General features: G+C 45.2%; 2 protein-coding genes across 8 annotated transcripts in view; one reads left to right on the top strand and one right to left on the bottom strand.

Annotated features, from left to right (window-relative positions):
• The first annotated feature begins 1,031 nt into the window (after positions 1-1,031).
• Positions 1,032-12,570, top strand: wdsub1 (WD repeat, sterile alpha motif and U-box domain containing 1). 7 transcript variants are annotated; one of them, XM_021571339.3, is made up of 13 exons: positions 1,032-1,590; positions 6,066-6,485; positions 6,624-6,811; positions 6,990-7,076; positions 7,220-7,313; positions 7,444-7,477; positions 7,597-7,637; positions 7,759-7,865; positions 8,159-8,173; positions 8,789-8,815; positions 8,938-9,117; positions 10,043-10,177; positions 10,339-12,570. In XM_021571339.3, exons 2-13 carry the CDS (start codon positions 6,088-6,090, stop codon positions 10,488-10,490), a joined length of 1,458 nt encoding a protein of 485 aa, XP_021427014.2. In that variant the 5' UTR covers positions 1,032-1,590; positions 6,066-6,087; the 3' UTR covers positions 10,491-12,570. The 7 variants fall into 7 exon arrangements, with proteins under 7 accessions (XP_021427014.2, XP_021427012.2, XP_021427015.2 ...); XM_021571337.3 differs by having other exon boundaries at positions 8,156-8,173; XM_021571338.3 differs by lacking the exon at positions 1,032-1,590 and adding an exon at positions 2,693-2,850 and having other exon boundaries at positions 8,156-8,173.
• The window catches only part of LOC110495854 (protein TANC1), a 67,322-nt gene continuing 64,829 nt past the window's right edge, over positions 12,347-14,839 (bottom strand). Inside the window, exon 28 of the mRNA XM_090208116.1 lies at positions 12,347-14,772. Coding sequence (XP_090064242.1) covers positions 13,296-14,772 — 1,477 coding nt within the window. The 3' untranslated portion in view covers positions 12,347-13,295. The remainder of the gene's footprint in view (positions 14,773-14,839) is intronic.

Here is a 14,839-nt window from a genome sequence, read left to right as displayed (position 1 = left end):
GTTTTGCAAGGAGGAATGGGAAAACATTTCAGTCTCTCGATGTGCAAAACTGATAGAGACATACCCCAAGCGACTTACAGCTGTAATCGCAGCAAAAGGTGGCGCTACAAAGTATTAACTTAAGGGGGCTGAATAATTTTGCACGCCCAATTTTTCAGTTTTTGATTTGTTAAAAAAGTTTGAAATATCCAATAAATGTCGTTCCACTTCATGATTGTGTGCCACTTGTTGTTGATTCTTCACAAAAAAATACAGTTTTATATCTTTATGTTTGAAGCCTGAAATGTGGCAAAAGGTCGCAAAGTTCAAGGGGGCCGAATACTTTCGCAAGGCACTGTATAACAAACTGACCCTAGCCCCCCGACACATAAACTGCTGCAGCATAAATTCTGGAGGCTGAGACAGGAGGGGTCAGGAGAGCCATGCCATGCCATCATTTTCTGGAATTTTCCAAGCTGTTCAAAGGCACAGTCAACTTAGTGTATGTAAACTTCTGACCCACTGTAATTGCAATACAGTGAATTATAAGTTAAATAATCTGTCTGTAAACAATTGTTGGAAAAATGACGTGTCATGCACAAAGCAGGTGTCCTAACCCGACTTTCCAAAACTGTAGTTTGTTAACAAGAAAATGTTGGAGTGGTTGAAAAACGATTTTTAATGACTCCAACCTAACTCCACCATTGGTTCGTTGGACAAAGCCTATGAGAAAATTTATTTTTGGATGGTTTTTAGATAAACTTTCTTCTATGTTTTATTCTACGAGAAAAAATTATAATAGTTAACATCACTTTTTGTGATTTCTTTTGGCATTCATGTAATCCAAAAAATAACAAAGCACATAAAAGGTTTTGTGTTAACTCTTCATGTTAACCTCATTGAACAAAATGTATAAGATCTCTTCCTAAACCTGTGACCTTATTTTCGGCGTTTATCCCAAAGCCCTATTATTTCCCCCAATAGGAATGGCTGAACGAACTAATTTACGGTGTTTAGGACTGCAGGCTGGCAAGCTCCATGGCTCATATTTCGAGAAAGGGACGTAGCGGCATCCCAATATGGCGACTGGAGTGTGGGTTTGTCGAAAGGAAAATAGTGGGCGTGTGGAAAGCGCTCTGCTTTAGGTTATACGGTTTTGATTGAGCTGTGTTTTTCTTCCGTTTCTTGAGTTGCAGCAAATCTGCACAATTAGCTGATTCCCCGTCTACACACCCACTCATTTGGACACACCCACTCGCCATATGGTGCGTTCAGGACAAATGGGAACTCGGAAAAAAACGAGGTCAAATCATGACGTCAGTGATCTTGAGGTCAGTTAGTCGAAGCTTTAGAGCTCTGAGTTGGATGACCGTTCAAAACGCATTATCCAATTCAGAGCTAGTTTTTTTCGCGAGTTCCCAGTTGTCTTGAACGCACTGATGTTTGAAGTGGAGATTTCCGAGCTCCTAGTTGTTTGAACGCGGCAATACCCTGGTCACTGCAGCTACCCATAGACGCATATTTCTGGGGGGAAGGTCATTACGGTCAGCTGATCATATGACAGCGTGCGCATGACCAGGAAGTAAACATTGAACAGAGACACGCAAAGAGGTAAGCAAATAAACATAAATACCACTTTAGTTAGTATATAAAATAATACTGGCTTTGTATTTACATGCATTTGTTATAATACAAACTAAACAACAGGAGCATAGAATGATGCTGTTGTTGTGCGAACAGCTAGAATAGCTAAAGGGTTAGCAGCAGATCCGACACTTTATGCTTGCTTATAGCTGCACTACAGGGTCAGTTAGACAGTTTGCATCAAGGTGCACTATACATAAATCGCTCCGCCATTTGTGGTTGCTAAACATTCGAATAGTTTGCCTAATTCCAGTTTGTGATAAAACAAACAAACAAGCAAGTATAGTGTAGATAATCATTGTACCATCTAACCATCTGTGAAATATATTTTCAATAAACAAAAAATATTGTATTGTAGCGACCCTGGTTTTATAAGGGCGGGTATCGACTCACGAGCAAGCTTTTGGGGCACAGTCGATAGCGCGCTGGACTTCGGGCTAGAAGGTCGAGGTATCGACACCTGCTCCCTGCTTTTTTCATTACTGTATTTTCAGCTGTTTTAAAGCTGGTGTACAATACCGAAAGTAAAAGATTAAAAAACTACATTTAGGATGGGGAAGCATAGAAATAGTGCACGTAGAACAGCTTTACTGCTTCTTAGAATTGCTTTCAATGAGAATTACAGATTTATGTGACTTTGGTCGGGTCGCCCAAAAAGTTAATTTAAGACACAGCGCATATGGCTCGGAAAACATACATAATTCCAGGGATGAGTTGTACTTTGAATAGTCCCAAATGTTACACAGAGAAGATTGAAAGACTGATCGTTTTTCGGGAAATTGCCCTTTAAGGCCTCATGTTAACTAGCCACTATTTACGATGGGGTTGAGTGGCGACTAGAGTGGGCGGACTGGAGTTCCGACATAACATAAGTTTTTATAAAAAAATTGCCCGCAATGTTGTTAATTGCGGGCTAGTCGTTGGGTGCCGAAACTAGTTTAACTAGGCGCGCAACTCCGTCGTTAATCGCGGTTTTATTGGCTACATATTAACTAGCATTAGCAACAGCAGACATTATGGTATATCACGTTGCGCTGAACAACAAAGGAGCTGATTGGCTGACGCTGCTATTCCAAAATGGCTGATGTGGCAACTGCTATTTAGCCTGAGGAATACAAGTGCTTTTCCTGGAAAAACTAGCAGTCATTCAATATTGACGGTGTAACAGTTGGGATAATGGGACAATTGATTCGAGGTTCTCAAAGCCTTTCTCATCCCTGGATTGAGGTACATTTTCTGAGCCTTATCTCGCGCCAGCACTGCGAAGCCTGCCCGACCCTGTAGTACAAGCGTAAGGTCCCGGATCTGCTCGCTACTAACTACCCACTGGGCTCAGACGTCAGTTCAGTGTATAGATTTGATTTACATTTGGTTGAGTTATCAACTAACGTGAAATCAACAAAACCTCTCACCATGTCATTGGATTTAGGTTAAAAGTCGGGTGAAATATATATATATATATCCCCCCCAAACCAGGTAGGCTAGTTGAGAACAAGTTCTCATTTACAACTGCGACCTGGCCAAGATAAAGCAAAGCAGTGCGACACAAACAACAATGCAGAGTTACACATGGAATAAACAAACATACAGTCAATAATACAATAGAAAAAAGTCTATATACATTGTGCAAATGAGGTAGGATAAGGGAGTTAAGGCAATAAATAGGCCATAGTGGCGAAATAATTACAATATAGCAATTAAACACTGGAATGTTAGGATGTGCAGAAGATGAGTGTGCAAGTAGAGATACTAGGGTGCCAAGGAGCAAAATAAATAACAGTATGGGGAGGAGGTAGTTGGATGGGCTATGTACAGATGAGCTATTTACAGGTGCAGTGATCTGTGAGCTGCCCTGACAGCTGGTGCTTTAAGCTAGTGAGGGAGATATGAGTCCCCAGCTTCAGTAATTTTTTTTTTGTTATTTTTGTTGTTGTTGAATTTTACCCCTTTTTCTCCCCAATTTTGTGGTATCCAATTGTTTAGTAGCTACTATCTTGTCTCATCGGGCTCGGGAGAGACGAAGGTTGAACGTCATGCATCCTCCGATACACAACCCAACCAAGCCGCACTGCTTCTTAACACAGTGCCGTCCAACCCCGGAAGCCAGCCGCACCAATGTGTCGGAGGAAACACAGTGCACCTGGCAACCTTGGTTAGCGCGCACTGCGCCCGGCCCGCCACAGGAGTCGCTGGTGCGCGATTAGCTTCAGTGATTTTTGCAGTTCATTCCAGTCATTAGCAGCAGAGAACTGGAAGGAAAGGTGACCAAAGCAGAAATTGGCTTTGGGGGTGACCAGTGAAATATGCTGGAGCGCATGCTACGGGTGGGTGCTGCTATGGTGACCAGTGAGCTGAGATAAGGTGGGGCTTTACCTAGCAAAGACTTATAGATGACCTGGAGCCAGTGGGTTTGGCGACCAAATATGAAGCGAGGGCCAGCCAATGAAAGCATACAGGTCGCAGTGGTGGGTAGTATATGAGGCTTTGGTGACAAAACGGAAGGCACTGTGATAGACTGCATCCAATTTGCTGAGTAGAGTGTTGGAGGCTATTTTGTAAATGACATTGCCAAAGTAAAGGATCTGTAGGATGGTCAGTTTTACTAGGGTATGTTTGGCAGCATGAGTGAAGGATGCATTGTTGCGAAATAGGAAGCCAATTCTATATTTAATTTTGGATTGGAGATGCTTAATGTGAGTCTGGAAGGAGAGTTTACAGTCTAACCAGACACCTAGATATTTGTAGATGTCCACATATTCTAAGTCAGAACCGTCCAGAGTAGTGCTGCTGGACGGGAAGGCAGGTGTGGGCAGCGATCGTTTGAAGAGCATGCATTTAGTTTTACTTGCATTTAAGAGCAGTTGGAGGCCACGGAAGGAGAGTTGTATGGCATTGAAGCTCGTCTGGAGGTTAGTTAACACAGTGTCCAAAGAAGGGACAGATGTACACAGAATGGTGTCGTCTGCATAGAGGTGGATCAGAGAATCACCAGCAGCAAGACTGACATCATTGATGTATACAGAGAAGAGTCGTCCCGAGGATTGAACCCCGTGGCACCCCCATAGACTGCCAGAGGTCCGGACAACAGGCCCTCCGATTTGACACACTGAACTCTATCAGAAAAGTAGTTGGTGAACCAGGCGAGGCAGTCAAAATACTAAAAGCCCTTCCCTTTGACTTTTTGTAAATCCTAATTAGTTTTCCATGTTGATTCAACGTCATCACATTTTTTTTTGGCTTGAAATGACTTGGAAACAACGTTGATTCAAAGAGTTTTTGCCCAGTGGTTAGTCAAGTGGGTAGTAAGTAGCCTATTTGCTAAAATGCATGTGATTGCAACCTCTCTGCTCTGGCAACAATGTGGTTGCCAGGTGTGGGAAGCTGTTTGATAATAATGAGTCAAATCAACTAAAACGTTATTTGTCACATCCGCCCGAATACGACAAGTGTAGCCTTTACTGTGAAATTCTTACTTCCAAGCCCTTAACCAACAGTGTAGACTTTACCGTGAAATGCTTACTTCCAAGCCCTTAACCAACAGTGTAGACTTTACCGTGAAATGCTTACTTCCAAGCCCTTAACCAACAGTGTAGACTTTACAGTGAAATGCTTACTTCCAAGCCCTTAACCAACAGTGTAGACTTTACAGTGAAATGCTTACTTCCAAGCCCTTAACCAACAGTGTAGACTTTACCGTGAAATGCTTACTTCCAAGCCCTTAACCAACAGTGGAGACTTTACCGTGAAATGCTTACTTCCAAGCCCTTAACCAACAGTGTAGACTTTACCGTGAAATGCTTACTTCCAAGCCCTTAACCAACAGTGTAGACTTTACCGTGAAATGCTTACTTCCAAGCCCTTAACCAACAGTGGAGACTTTACCGTGAAATGCTTACTTCCAAGCCCTTAACCAACAGTGTAGACTTTACCGTGAAATGCTTACTTCCAAGCCCTTAACCAACAGTGTAGACTTTACCGTGAAATGCTTACTTCCAAGCCCTTAACCAACAGTGTAGACTTTACAGTGAAATGCTTACTTCCAAGCCCTTAACCAACAGTGTAGACTTTACCGTGAAATGCTTACTTCCAAGCCCTTAACCAACAGTGTAGACTTTACCGTGAAATGCTTACTTCCAAGCCCTTAACCAACAGTGTAGACTTTACTGTGAAATGCTTACTTCCAAGCCCTTAACCAACAGTGCATTTCAAGAGAGTTAAGAAAATATTTAATAAATAAACTAAAGCAAAAAAATAACAAATAATTAAGTAACACAATAACATAATGAGGCTATATACAGGGGATACCGGTACCGAGTCGGTGTGCAGCGGTAACAGGTTAGTTGAGGTCATTTGTACATGTCGGTAGGGGTGAAGTGACAATGCTAGCTAACTTGTAATCATTGTAATGTCATGTAGTTAATAGTTATATTCTATTGTCAAAGGGATTCTTCAAGACCAACTCAAATGGTGTCCCTGATCTGCACCCTGCAAGACCATCGTGACGATGTCAACTGGTGCGCCTTCTCCCCGACACTGCTGGCCACCTGTTCAGCTGACAAAACCGTACGAATTTACAACACCCAAGACTTTTCCGAAGTCCCATACTCCCCGCTCTCTGGCCACGGCTATGGCGTCCATTGTTGTTGCTTCAGCGCCTGTGGTCAGTATTTAGCCTCGTGTTCAACTGATGGTTCCACAGTTGTGTGGTCAACGGACACGGGTGAGATAGAGGCAGTGCTGGAGCATCCGGGTCGGAACCCCGTCAGGGTCTGCGCCTTCTCGCCCGACTCTTCACACCTGGTTTCGGGGGCGTCCGATGGTACTTTAGGTCTTTGGGATTTCCGTACGAAAACATTGCACAGGTGAACATAATTGATAGGTGTTATTTATAAATAGACCTGCGTGTGTTGCCTATATCGAGTGAGGCTTCGCTGGCCTCTGCAGACTGATGTTATGTGTTGTCTCTTGTGGAGGGTTCTTAACTGATTATTTGTCGACAGGACTGGGGCAGTGAATGACACCACTATGGTGGCCTGCTCCTTCACCCCCTGTGGCCAGATGTTTGTCACTGGATCTACGTATGGGGACCTCAGGCTGTGGGACCTGGACATGAACCAGCTCCATGCGGAGAAGAACACTCACGACTTGGGGGTCACCTGCTGCTGCTTTGGCCCCAAGATCCTCAGTGGTGATCATAATATTTTCCTCCTCCCGCCGTCTTTTGAGTTGGCCTGTTCCCAGATCTGTTTGTACGAACATGACAACCATCAGAGGCGTTATCTATACAGCGCAACATTTTGATCTGGGATCTTGGAGTCTCCATATATGGGAATTTGTTGTTTGATTCATTTGCTCCCCTCTCTCAGGTAGCGGTACGGTGCACTTCCGCCTGGCCTCCTGTGGACAAGACAGCACACTGAAGATATGGACCGTCTCCAGGTCCAACGCAGGCAGTACGTTGCCCACGCGCTATGGATACGCAAGTGTGCTGTTTAACGTCGAACTGTGTGCATATGTTGGTCATCGAATGATGTGGTGGATGTGTGTTCACACTGAATGATCTGAAGTAGTCCATCCGTTCCCCTCTGGCCCGTAGGCTGTAAGATGCAGCTGCTGCACACCCTGACCGGCCAGTCTGCCCCGGTGCTCTCCTGTGCTTTCTCTGCGGACGGACAGCTGCTTGTGTCTGGGTAAGTCCGCCCGTAGGTGATCTATGGCAAAGCGCTCTCATAGTTGGTCAAGATAAAGTGGTACATTTACTCCAACTGGCCACAAGGGGGAGAAGTGTGTTGCTTTTTACCATTTCCTTTTCTGTTGCAGCTCAGTGGACAAAACAGTCACAGTGTACGATGCTGTAAGACGAGCTCTTTTCATTACCGTAGATGTCATTTCAGTTTAACTCCCCATGTTAATGTCCCACACAGAAACCCATGAACACCGCCCATCTGAACTTGAATGTTGTTGATTTTTCAGAGCCAGGGGACTTTGCTCTACACATTGAACCAACACGAGAGGTAATCTTTCTTCCTACCCTTTGGGGACATCGTCGCATCTCAACGGCCTTCTTCGAATAGCATACTTTTTAACATTTTTTATTTACCTTTCCGTCCTCCCTCCCATGATCCATTGCTGTAGGTACGTGACGGCGTGTGCCTTCTCTCCCAGCACACCTCTGTTCGCCACGGGTTCTATGGACAAGACTGTCAATATATGGAGAGTAGAGGATGGACACAGGGGCCATGGTGGGTAACGCACACAGGTAGAAAGAAGTACATGTACTGACAAGCTCCCAGTGTTATTGGCATTAAGAATGGCATTAGCCTTCTGAGTCACGCTGTGTGGGGTTCCGACGTACTGTTTCACTATTTTCTCATGTAAACAAAGACCCTATTGACTTAATGGTGACGACAGCCTGGTGATTAGGTGCTGTTTTTGCATCAGCTCTTCTTTATTGATTATGGCTTAATTGTGTTTTTTTAATTCTGCCAATCATCATCCCTCTCTCTGCATGGATCATGGGGGGGAAAAAAAGAAGGCAAATCTTTACCTGGTGAGTTTTAAATTCTCTTATCTGTACCACCCATCTGCTCATTGAAAGCAGTGAGGGATGGAGGGTCTCTGTGAAACCTAGGAGTCCCACTGCTATCAGAGGGCTTTATTGAGAGGGATACTTCTACCCCAGTGATAACGTCTTCTGCTAATATGACGGAGTCTTTCATAGCCTGTTGTGTTTCCAGGTGACTTTTGCCTTGAGGCACTGCCTGCCGGGAACCGAGTTGCTTTTCAATTTGATTCACTGTATTAGTGTACACGGTATACAAAACATTAAGAACACCTTCCTAATATTGAGTTGCATCCCCCCATTGCCCTCACAACAGCTTCGATTCATCAATGTTATGGAAAGAGCAGGTGTTCATGTTTTGTATACTGTAGTTCTATAGGCTCACGATGCTTTCTTCCTCTCCTCTCACCTGATAGTTTTCCAATAACCTAAACACAACTCATTCTAAGAGAGGCTTGTCAATAAAAGGCTTGCAATTCAATGACTGTAATTTTAAATACGTTAATGTTCACCATTTTAGTTGACAATGGTTTTATTATTTTTTAAGTTTAGTCTTACTGTGCTGTTTGAAATGTATTTAATTTTTCACATCTTGTTTTCCAGTTGAAACTGCAACATTCTCATGCGAAGGTGGGAAAGTGACTAAGAAGCACTATAGAAACTTTTGATAGGTGACACATTAATACCTATAGTAACAACATGTCATTGAGAGATACTAATGTGCGGTCCCTTCCTGTTTTCCGACCTGTTAGGCAGAAAGTTGCTGTGTCACTCCAGGCTTCTGGTCAGTGATTGGTCAGAGGAGGACGTGGGGGCGTGGCTGTGTGAGGAGGGGCTGCAGGCGCTGGTGGAAAACTTCAAGGCAAACAACATAGATGGAGCGGAGCTCATCAGTCTGACCAAGGAGACACTGGCCTCAGAACTCAACATAGGTGGGGACGGCACATCACACCATCGACTATACACATTATCATACAGCTAATGGTACATTATCATATTATACACATTACCCACTTGTCAGTCTGGTATCTGAGATCCACATTTTGTACAGTAGCTGGAAACGGAGCGTCATCACACTCAGGCTGGAATCTTTTTTTAAGAGGGGGGAGGGACAAATTAAAAACAAGGTGAACATTGAGGAATGATTGTTAATATGAGATTTACTCAGGATTACATGCATTTTAACTGTACAGCGTTAGATTAGGCCATGTGTATTCTGCACCGCGAGTGTAATCTGCTTTAAGATTTCTGCTCCTATTATATAACACAATTACTCATCCCAAAATACATATCCTGTAACATAGAAAATGCTTTACTAATACCATTTCTGTCTGAAACAATTCCAAAATATGAAAATGTGATTTACAGATTTTGGTTGATCCTTATATCTTCTCTTTTAAATAAAGATCTTTCACCCTAGTTTCTCTGTGAGGTGGTAGGTGTGGGTCTGTTGTTGATGGTCTCTCACGCCAATGGCAACCATAGTAACCAAACAGCCCTGTTCTCTAAAAGAGATGAATCTCTTAGTAGACACGGGTGTCTCTTTCTACTCTCTACTGTCTCTGAGAGTGAGGGATGGCACCATTCCAGGTTGTTATCTTCCTGATGGAGAAAGATTATTATTTTTCCTCTCAGGGGCAGAGGGCTCATTTTGTTTTTTTGTGTGTCTAACACACACACACACACACACACAGACTGACCTCGCTTTACTGTAGTCTCCATGGTGACCAGGAACTGGGTCATGTACGCAGTGTGTTCAAGCTAGGATATCACATCCACAAATGATGCAAGCCCAATCGGCCAATGTACAATTTTTCCCAAATCTCTGCCTGGTTGTTTCCTGTTGGTGTGCTGTAGAGTCTGTGGGATTGCGCAGTAAGGTCCTGAGGAAGGTGGAGGAGCTGAAGGCGGGGTGTTTGTGTACCGGTGTTCCTGATGAGTACCTCTGTCCAATCACCAGGGAGTTGATGAAGGACCCTGTTATTGCTGCAGGTGGGACACGCCCCCATGGCAACCTGTCTTTCTGTCTGTGCATTTTTAGCTATCAAGATTCTATCTATTTCTATGCTACAACATTTTTTTGCAAAACAGTCGCATGCTTTTAAAGGATGCAAAACACACTATCCATCTTGTCTACCTTTTCTTCTGAACAGATGGGTACTCCTATGAGAGGGAAGCGATTGAGAGCTGGATCGCAACCAAGAATCGTTCCAGCCCCATGACCAACCTGCCCTTACAGACAACACTTCTGACCCCAAACCGAACCCTGAAGATGGCTATTGGACGCTGGAGGACCAGCCAGTGAGAAAGAGGGCTGCATCGGCATCTTCTACATCCATTTCAATCTGAAGGCGGGTCTATCCCTCAGTTAACTTCTGACCAAAAGTAGGCTCATAGTACATAAAGCTAAATATGATGATGTTTTCAGGTTGACCATACTGAGCTTCGATTCAACCCCTCACTGTGTCTGTTGGGATGAAACTGCTTTAGAATGTAAATATTTATAGCCGATGAGACATTCTAATATATATATATATTCTCAAACTCATGCATGTTGACCATGTTGAACTCTGCTATTTACTCTACTCTCTACTCTGCTGCTTTAGCTCCAGAACCATTTCGATGTACAGTGCATTCGGAACCCAGACCCCATGACTTTTTCCACATTTTATGTTACAGCTTTATTCTAAAATTGATTAAATTGTTTTTTCCCCCTCGTTAATATACACATAATACCCCATAATGACAAAGCAAATTACAGCCTTGGGTCTTCTTGGGAGTGACGCTACAAGCTTTGCACCCCTGTATTTGGGGAGTTTCTTCCTTCTCTGCAGATCCTCTCAAGCTCTGTCAGGTTGGATGGGAAGCGTCGCTGCATGGCTATTTTCAGGTCTCTCCAGAGATGTTCGATCGGGTTCAAGTCGGGGCTCTGGCTGGGCCACTCAAGGACATTCAGAGACTTGTCCCGAAGCCATTCCTGCGTTGTCTTAGCTGTGTGCCTAGGTTCATTGTCCTGTTGGAAGGTGAACTTTCGCTCCAGTCTGAAGTCCTGCGCACTCTGGAGCAGATTTTCATCAAGGATCTCTGTACTTATCTCCGTTCATCTTTCCCTCAATCCTGACTAGTCTCCCAGTCCCTGCTGCTGAAAAACATCCCCACAGCATGATGCTGCCACCACCATGCGTCACAGTAGGGATTGTGCCAGGTTTCCTCCAGATGTGACGCTTGGCATTCAGGCCAAAGAGTCTTGGTCAGTCTTGGTTTCATCAGATCAGATAATCTTGTTTCTCATGGTCTGACAGTTTAGATGCCTTTTGGCAAACTCCAAGTGGGCTGTCATGTGCCTTTTACTGAGGGGTGGCTTCCATCTGGCCACTCTACCATAAAGTCCTGATTGGTGGAGTGCTGCAGAGATGGTTGTCCTTCTGGAAGGTTCTCCGATCTCCACAGAGGAACTTTGGTGCTCTATCAGACTGACCATTGGGTTCTTGGTGACCTCCGTGACCAAGGCCCTTCTCCCCCGATTGCTCAGTTTGGTCGAGAGGTCAGCTCTAGGAAGAGTCTTGGTGGTTCCAAACTTCTTCCATTTAAGAATGATGGTCACCATGATCTTGGGGACCTTCAATGCTGAAGAAATGTTTTGGTACCCTTCTCTAGGTCTGTGCCTCCTTCAACCTCATGGCTTAGTTTCTGCTCTGACATGCACTGTCAACTGTGGGACCTTATATAGACAGGTGTTTGCCTTTTCAAATCATATCCAATCAATTGAGTTTACCACAGGTGGACTCCAATCAAGTTGTAGAAACATCTCAAGGATGATCAATGGCAACAGGATGCACCTGATCTCAGTTTTGAGTCTAATAGCAAAGGTTATGAATACTTATGTAAATAAGGTATTTCAGTTTGTTATTGGTAATAAATTTGCAAACATTTCTAAAAATTTTTTTTTGCTTTGTCATTATGGTTATTGTGTGTAGATAGATGAGGATAAAAAAAAAACTATTATCCATTTTAGAATGAGGCTGTAATGAGGAAAATGCATTTAAGGGATACTGGTGTCAACAACTGAAGTGTTCAATCTATGGCTGAAGTTATATAACAGGGATAGCAGATGTCGGTACACATTCAATTTTACACGCGGGTGTTTGAAATGAGATGTCATTTTAGTTTTCCAATGAGATTTTATTTCCCCATGATTATGGTAGAAGTGCTTTAGCATAGTCTGTATCATGTGTCGCATAGCTCACAAATCAAAGATGGCAACAATGTTCATGTAGAATACCTGTATCATCTCACCAATAATACCCTTACAAGCTATTCTGTACCTTACTGTAAACGGTTAATGTTGTGCGCACATAAACTAAATAAATCCATCAACTTTTCAATTATTTCTCTAGCTGTGCAAAAATAACTATATAAAATATGTTGCTCTTACAGCTGACCAAGCCATCGGCACAGTAAATAAATGAACATAGACCGCAACAACAAGCAGTTACAACAATGTCCGTAGGATTATATGTACACTTAAATATGAGTATTTATAAAAAATGTACAAAGGAAAAGAACCCTCCGTGCATTGTGAAACACTGCATTGAGGGCTCCGTTATACTGACAAAGGCTATCACCACTTATATAATCTATAAATAGAACACATACAAATCTAATGTATGAACATCCCTATTCAATATGCGGGCCGACCATTAGCCAATCGTTTACTCAAATGGCTTCTCGTCCATTAGCATCCGAAACCCTTTAGTGTTGTTCTTTACAAACTACATCATAGTTACGTTGTTATAATGGCCCATAGTAGGATGCTATGCTACTGTTCAGCTAGTGGGCTGGTACTATATGGTGTTTCCCAGGTCTGATTACGTGCACTGTGTTGTTTGCTTACTGGTGTTGCTCTAGGCATGCTTACGCAAAAAGCACAAAAGCCTCAAATGCTGCTTAAGTTTAAACGCAGTGCATCACATACACTGTCACTTTACAAGAGTCCGATTTAAGGAAAGAAACTTTTAAACCCTTCCCTTGCCACCGTTTCTCTGGAATACAGAGAAAGTTGTTATGGTGTCTGCACCTGTGTTTGTGCTTGACTGAATGTATGGTCAGTTCAGACGTTGGATTCTATAAAGGAGCGTTTAGGTTTGATGGGTAGGATGGCTGGGTTATCTCTGGTGAGCCCTGCCTGCCGGTGGTTCCCGTCTGGGAACTGGGAGGAGTGATGTTGGCCTGCAGCTGGACCTGGTCTTGGCTCCCTGTGGTAGAACCTGTCTCCAAACTCCCTGGCCAGGGCCTTGGCCTGAGCCTGTTGGGCCAGGTGTTGGGCCTGAGCCTGGGCCCCGTTGAGCACCTGGAGGGGAGCCTGGCTCTGCAGTGGTTCCGCGTAAGAGGACCTCTGCTTGAACTCATTGTTTAATCCCTGGATGTTGTCCATAGGGGCCATGCTGTGTCTCTGGTTCTCTAGACCTTCAGGGGAGAGTGGCTGGGAGTGAGGCTGGCCTTGCCAGCCCAGTCCAGGTGGGGGCTGCCCCTGGACACGCACTGCCTTGTCTTTCACCCCCATGAAGGGCCGAGGCTTGAGCTCCGGTTTAGCCGGTTTGGGGCGAGGCACGTCGGGTCCCTGAGGCGCCTGGGTCCTGCCGCTGTCTGACAGGGTCCCGCTGGAGGCTAAGCTACTGCTAGAGCTGGAGGCCTTCATACTGCCCGTCTGACCACCAGAACGCAGACCGGGGCCAGCCGACCCCCCAGAACCCTCCCTCCTTACCTCTTTACCAAACCCAGGGGTGAGGGACCCAGCCTGTCCATCCAGCGTGGTGCCGTGGTGGGCTGAGAGCCTGTCTGTTCCCCTAGCCAGGCTGGAGGAGTGGCCTTGGAAGGGCAGGACAGATGAGGAGTGGTGGTGGTTGGCAGGGGTGAGCCCCGGTTGGTGGTCTGTGGAAGAGGGCAGAGGGCTGATGTCGATGCCCAGGCCAGGGCTGGGTCTCAGGGAGGTGGAGATGTGTCTGCCTGGCAGGGGGCTGGAGGGGCCACACAGAGACATAGGCCTGCCCCCTGGTCTGCCCCCTACCTGCAGGGAGTTACAGTGCTGCTGCTGCTTGGTCTTCATGCTTTGGTTCTGTCTAGGACCCTGTAGGACAGGGCCCTGCTTGTCCAGAGACAGGTTGGTCTGTGTGGACCCGTTCAGAGGGGAACCAGGCCTGGGGTCCAGGGGAGCTAAGCCCACTGCGCCTGGTACTGGTGGGAGAGCCCTGTCGGGTCCATAGGGGTTCTTGGGCCTGTTGGGTCCATAGGGGTTCTGTGAGGGCTCTTCCTCTCCCCCTATCTCTTCATAATCATCATCTAGTTCATCCTGGCTCTGTGTATCAACACTCCTCTCTGTGTCCTGGCTCCTCTCTGTGAGGTCATCGGGAGTCTGGCTGTGTGCTGCTTGTTGGCCCTGTGGTGTGTTGGGGGACTGCTGCTGCTGCTGCTGCTGCTGTTGTTGTTGACACTCGTCCTCCACACGCGTTAGCAGACGGCGGATCTCCCGGTTGGTGGGGCAGAGCCGAGACGCCTCGCTGAGGTCGGCTAGCGCCCCCGCATACTGCCTGGATGGACACATGAGGCGAACATAGTGTGAGGTGAGTTTGTCTTGTCAACTGTACCCGTCCGTCC

The sequence above is a fragment of the Oncorhynchus mykiss genome, chromosome 18 (assembly GCF_057628025.1).
Source record: "Oncorhynchus mykiss isolate SJ-2025 chromosome 18, ASM5762802v1, whole genome shotgun sequence".
NCBI classification, from domain to species: Eukaryota; Metazoa; Chordata; class Actinopteri; order Salmoniformes; family Salmonidae; genus Oncorhynchus; species Oncorhynchus mykiss.
This window is presented reverse-complemented; position numbering and strand designations above follow the sequence as displayed.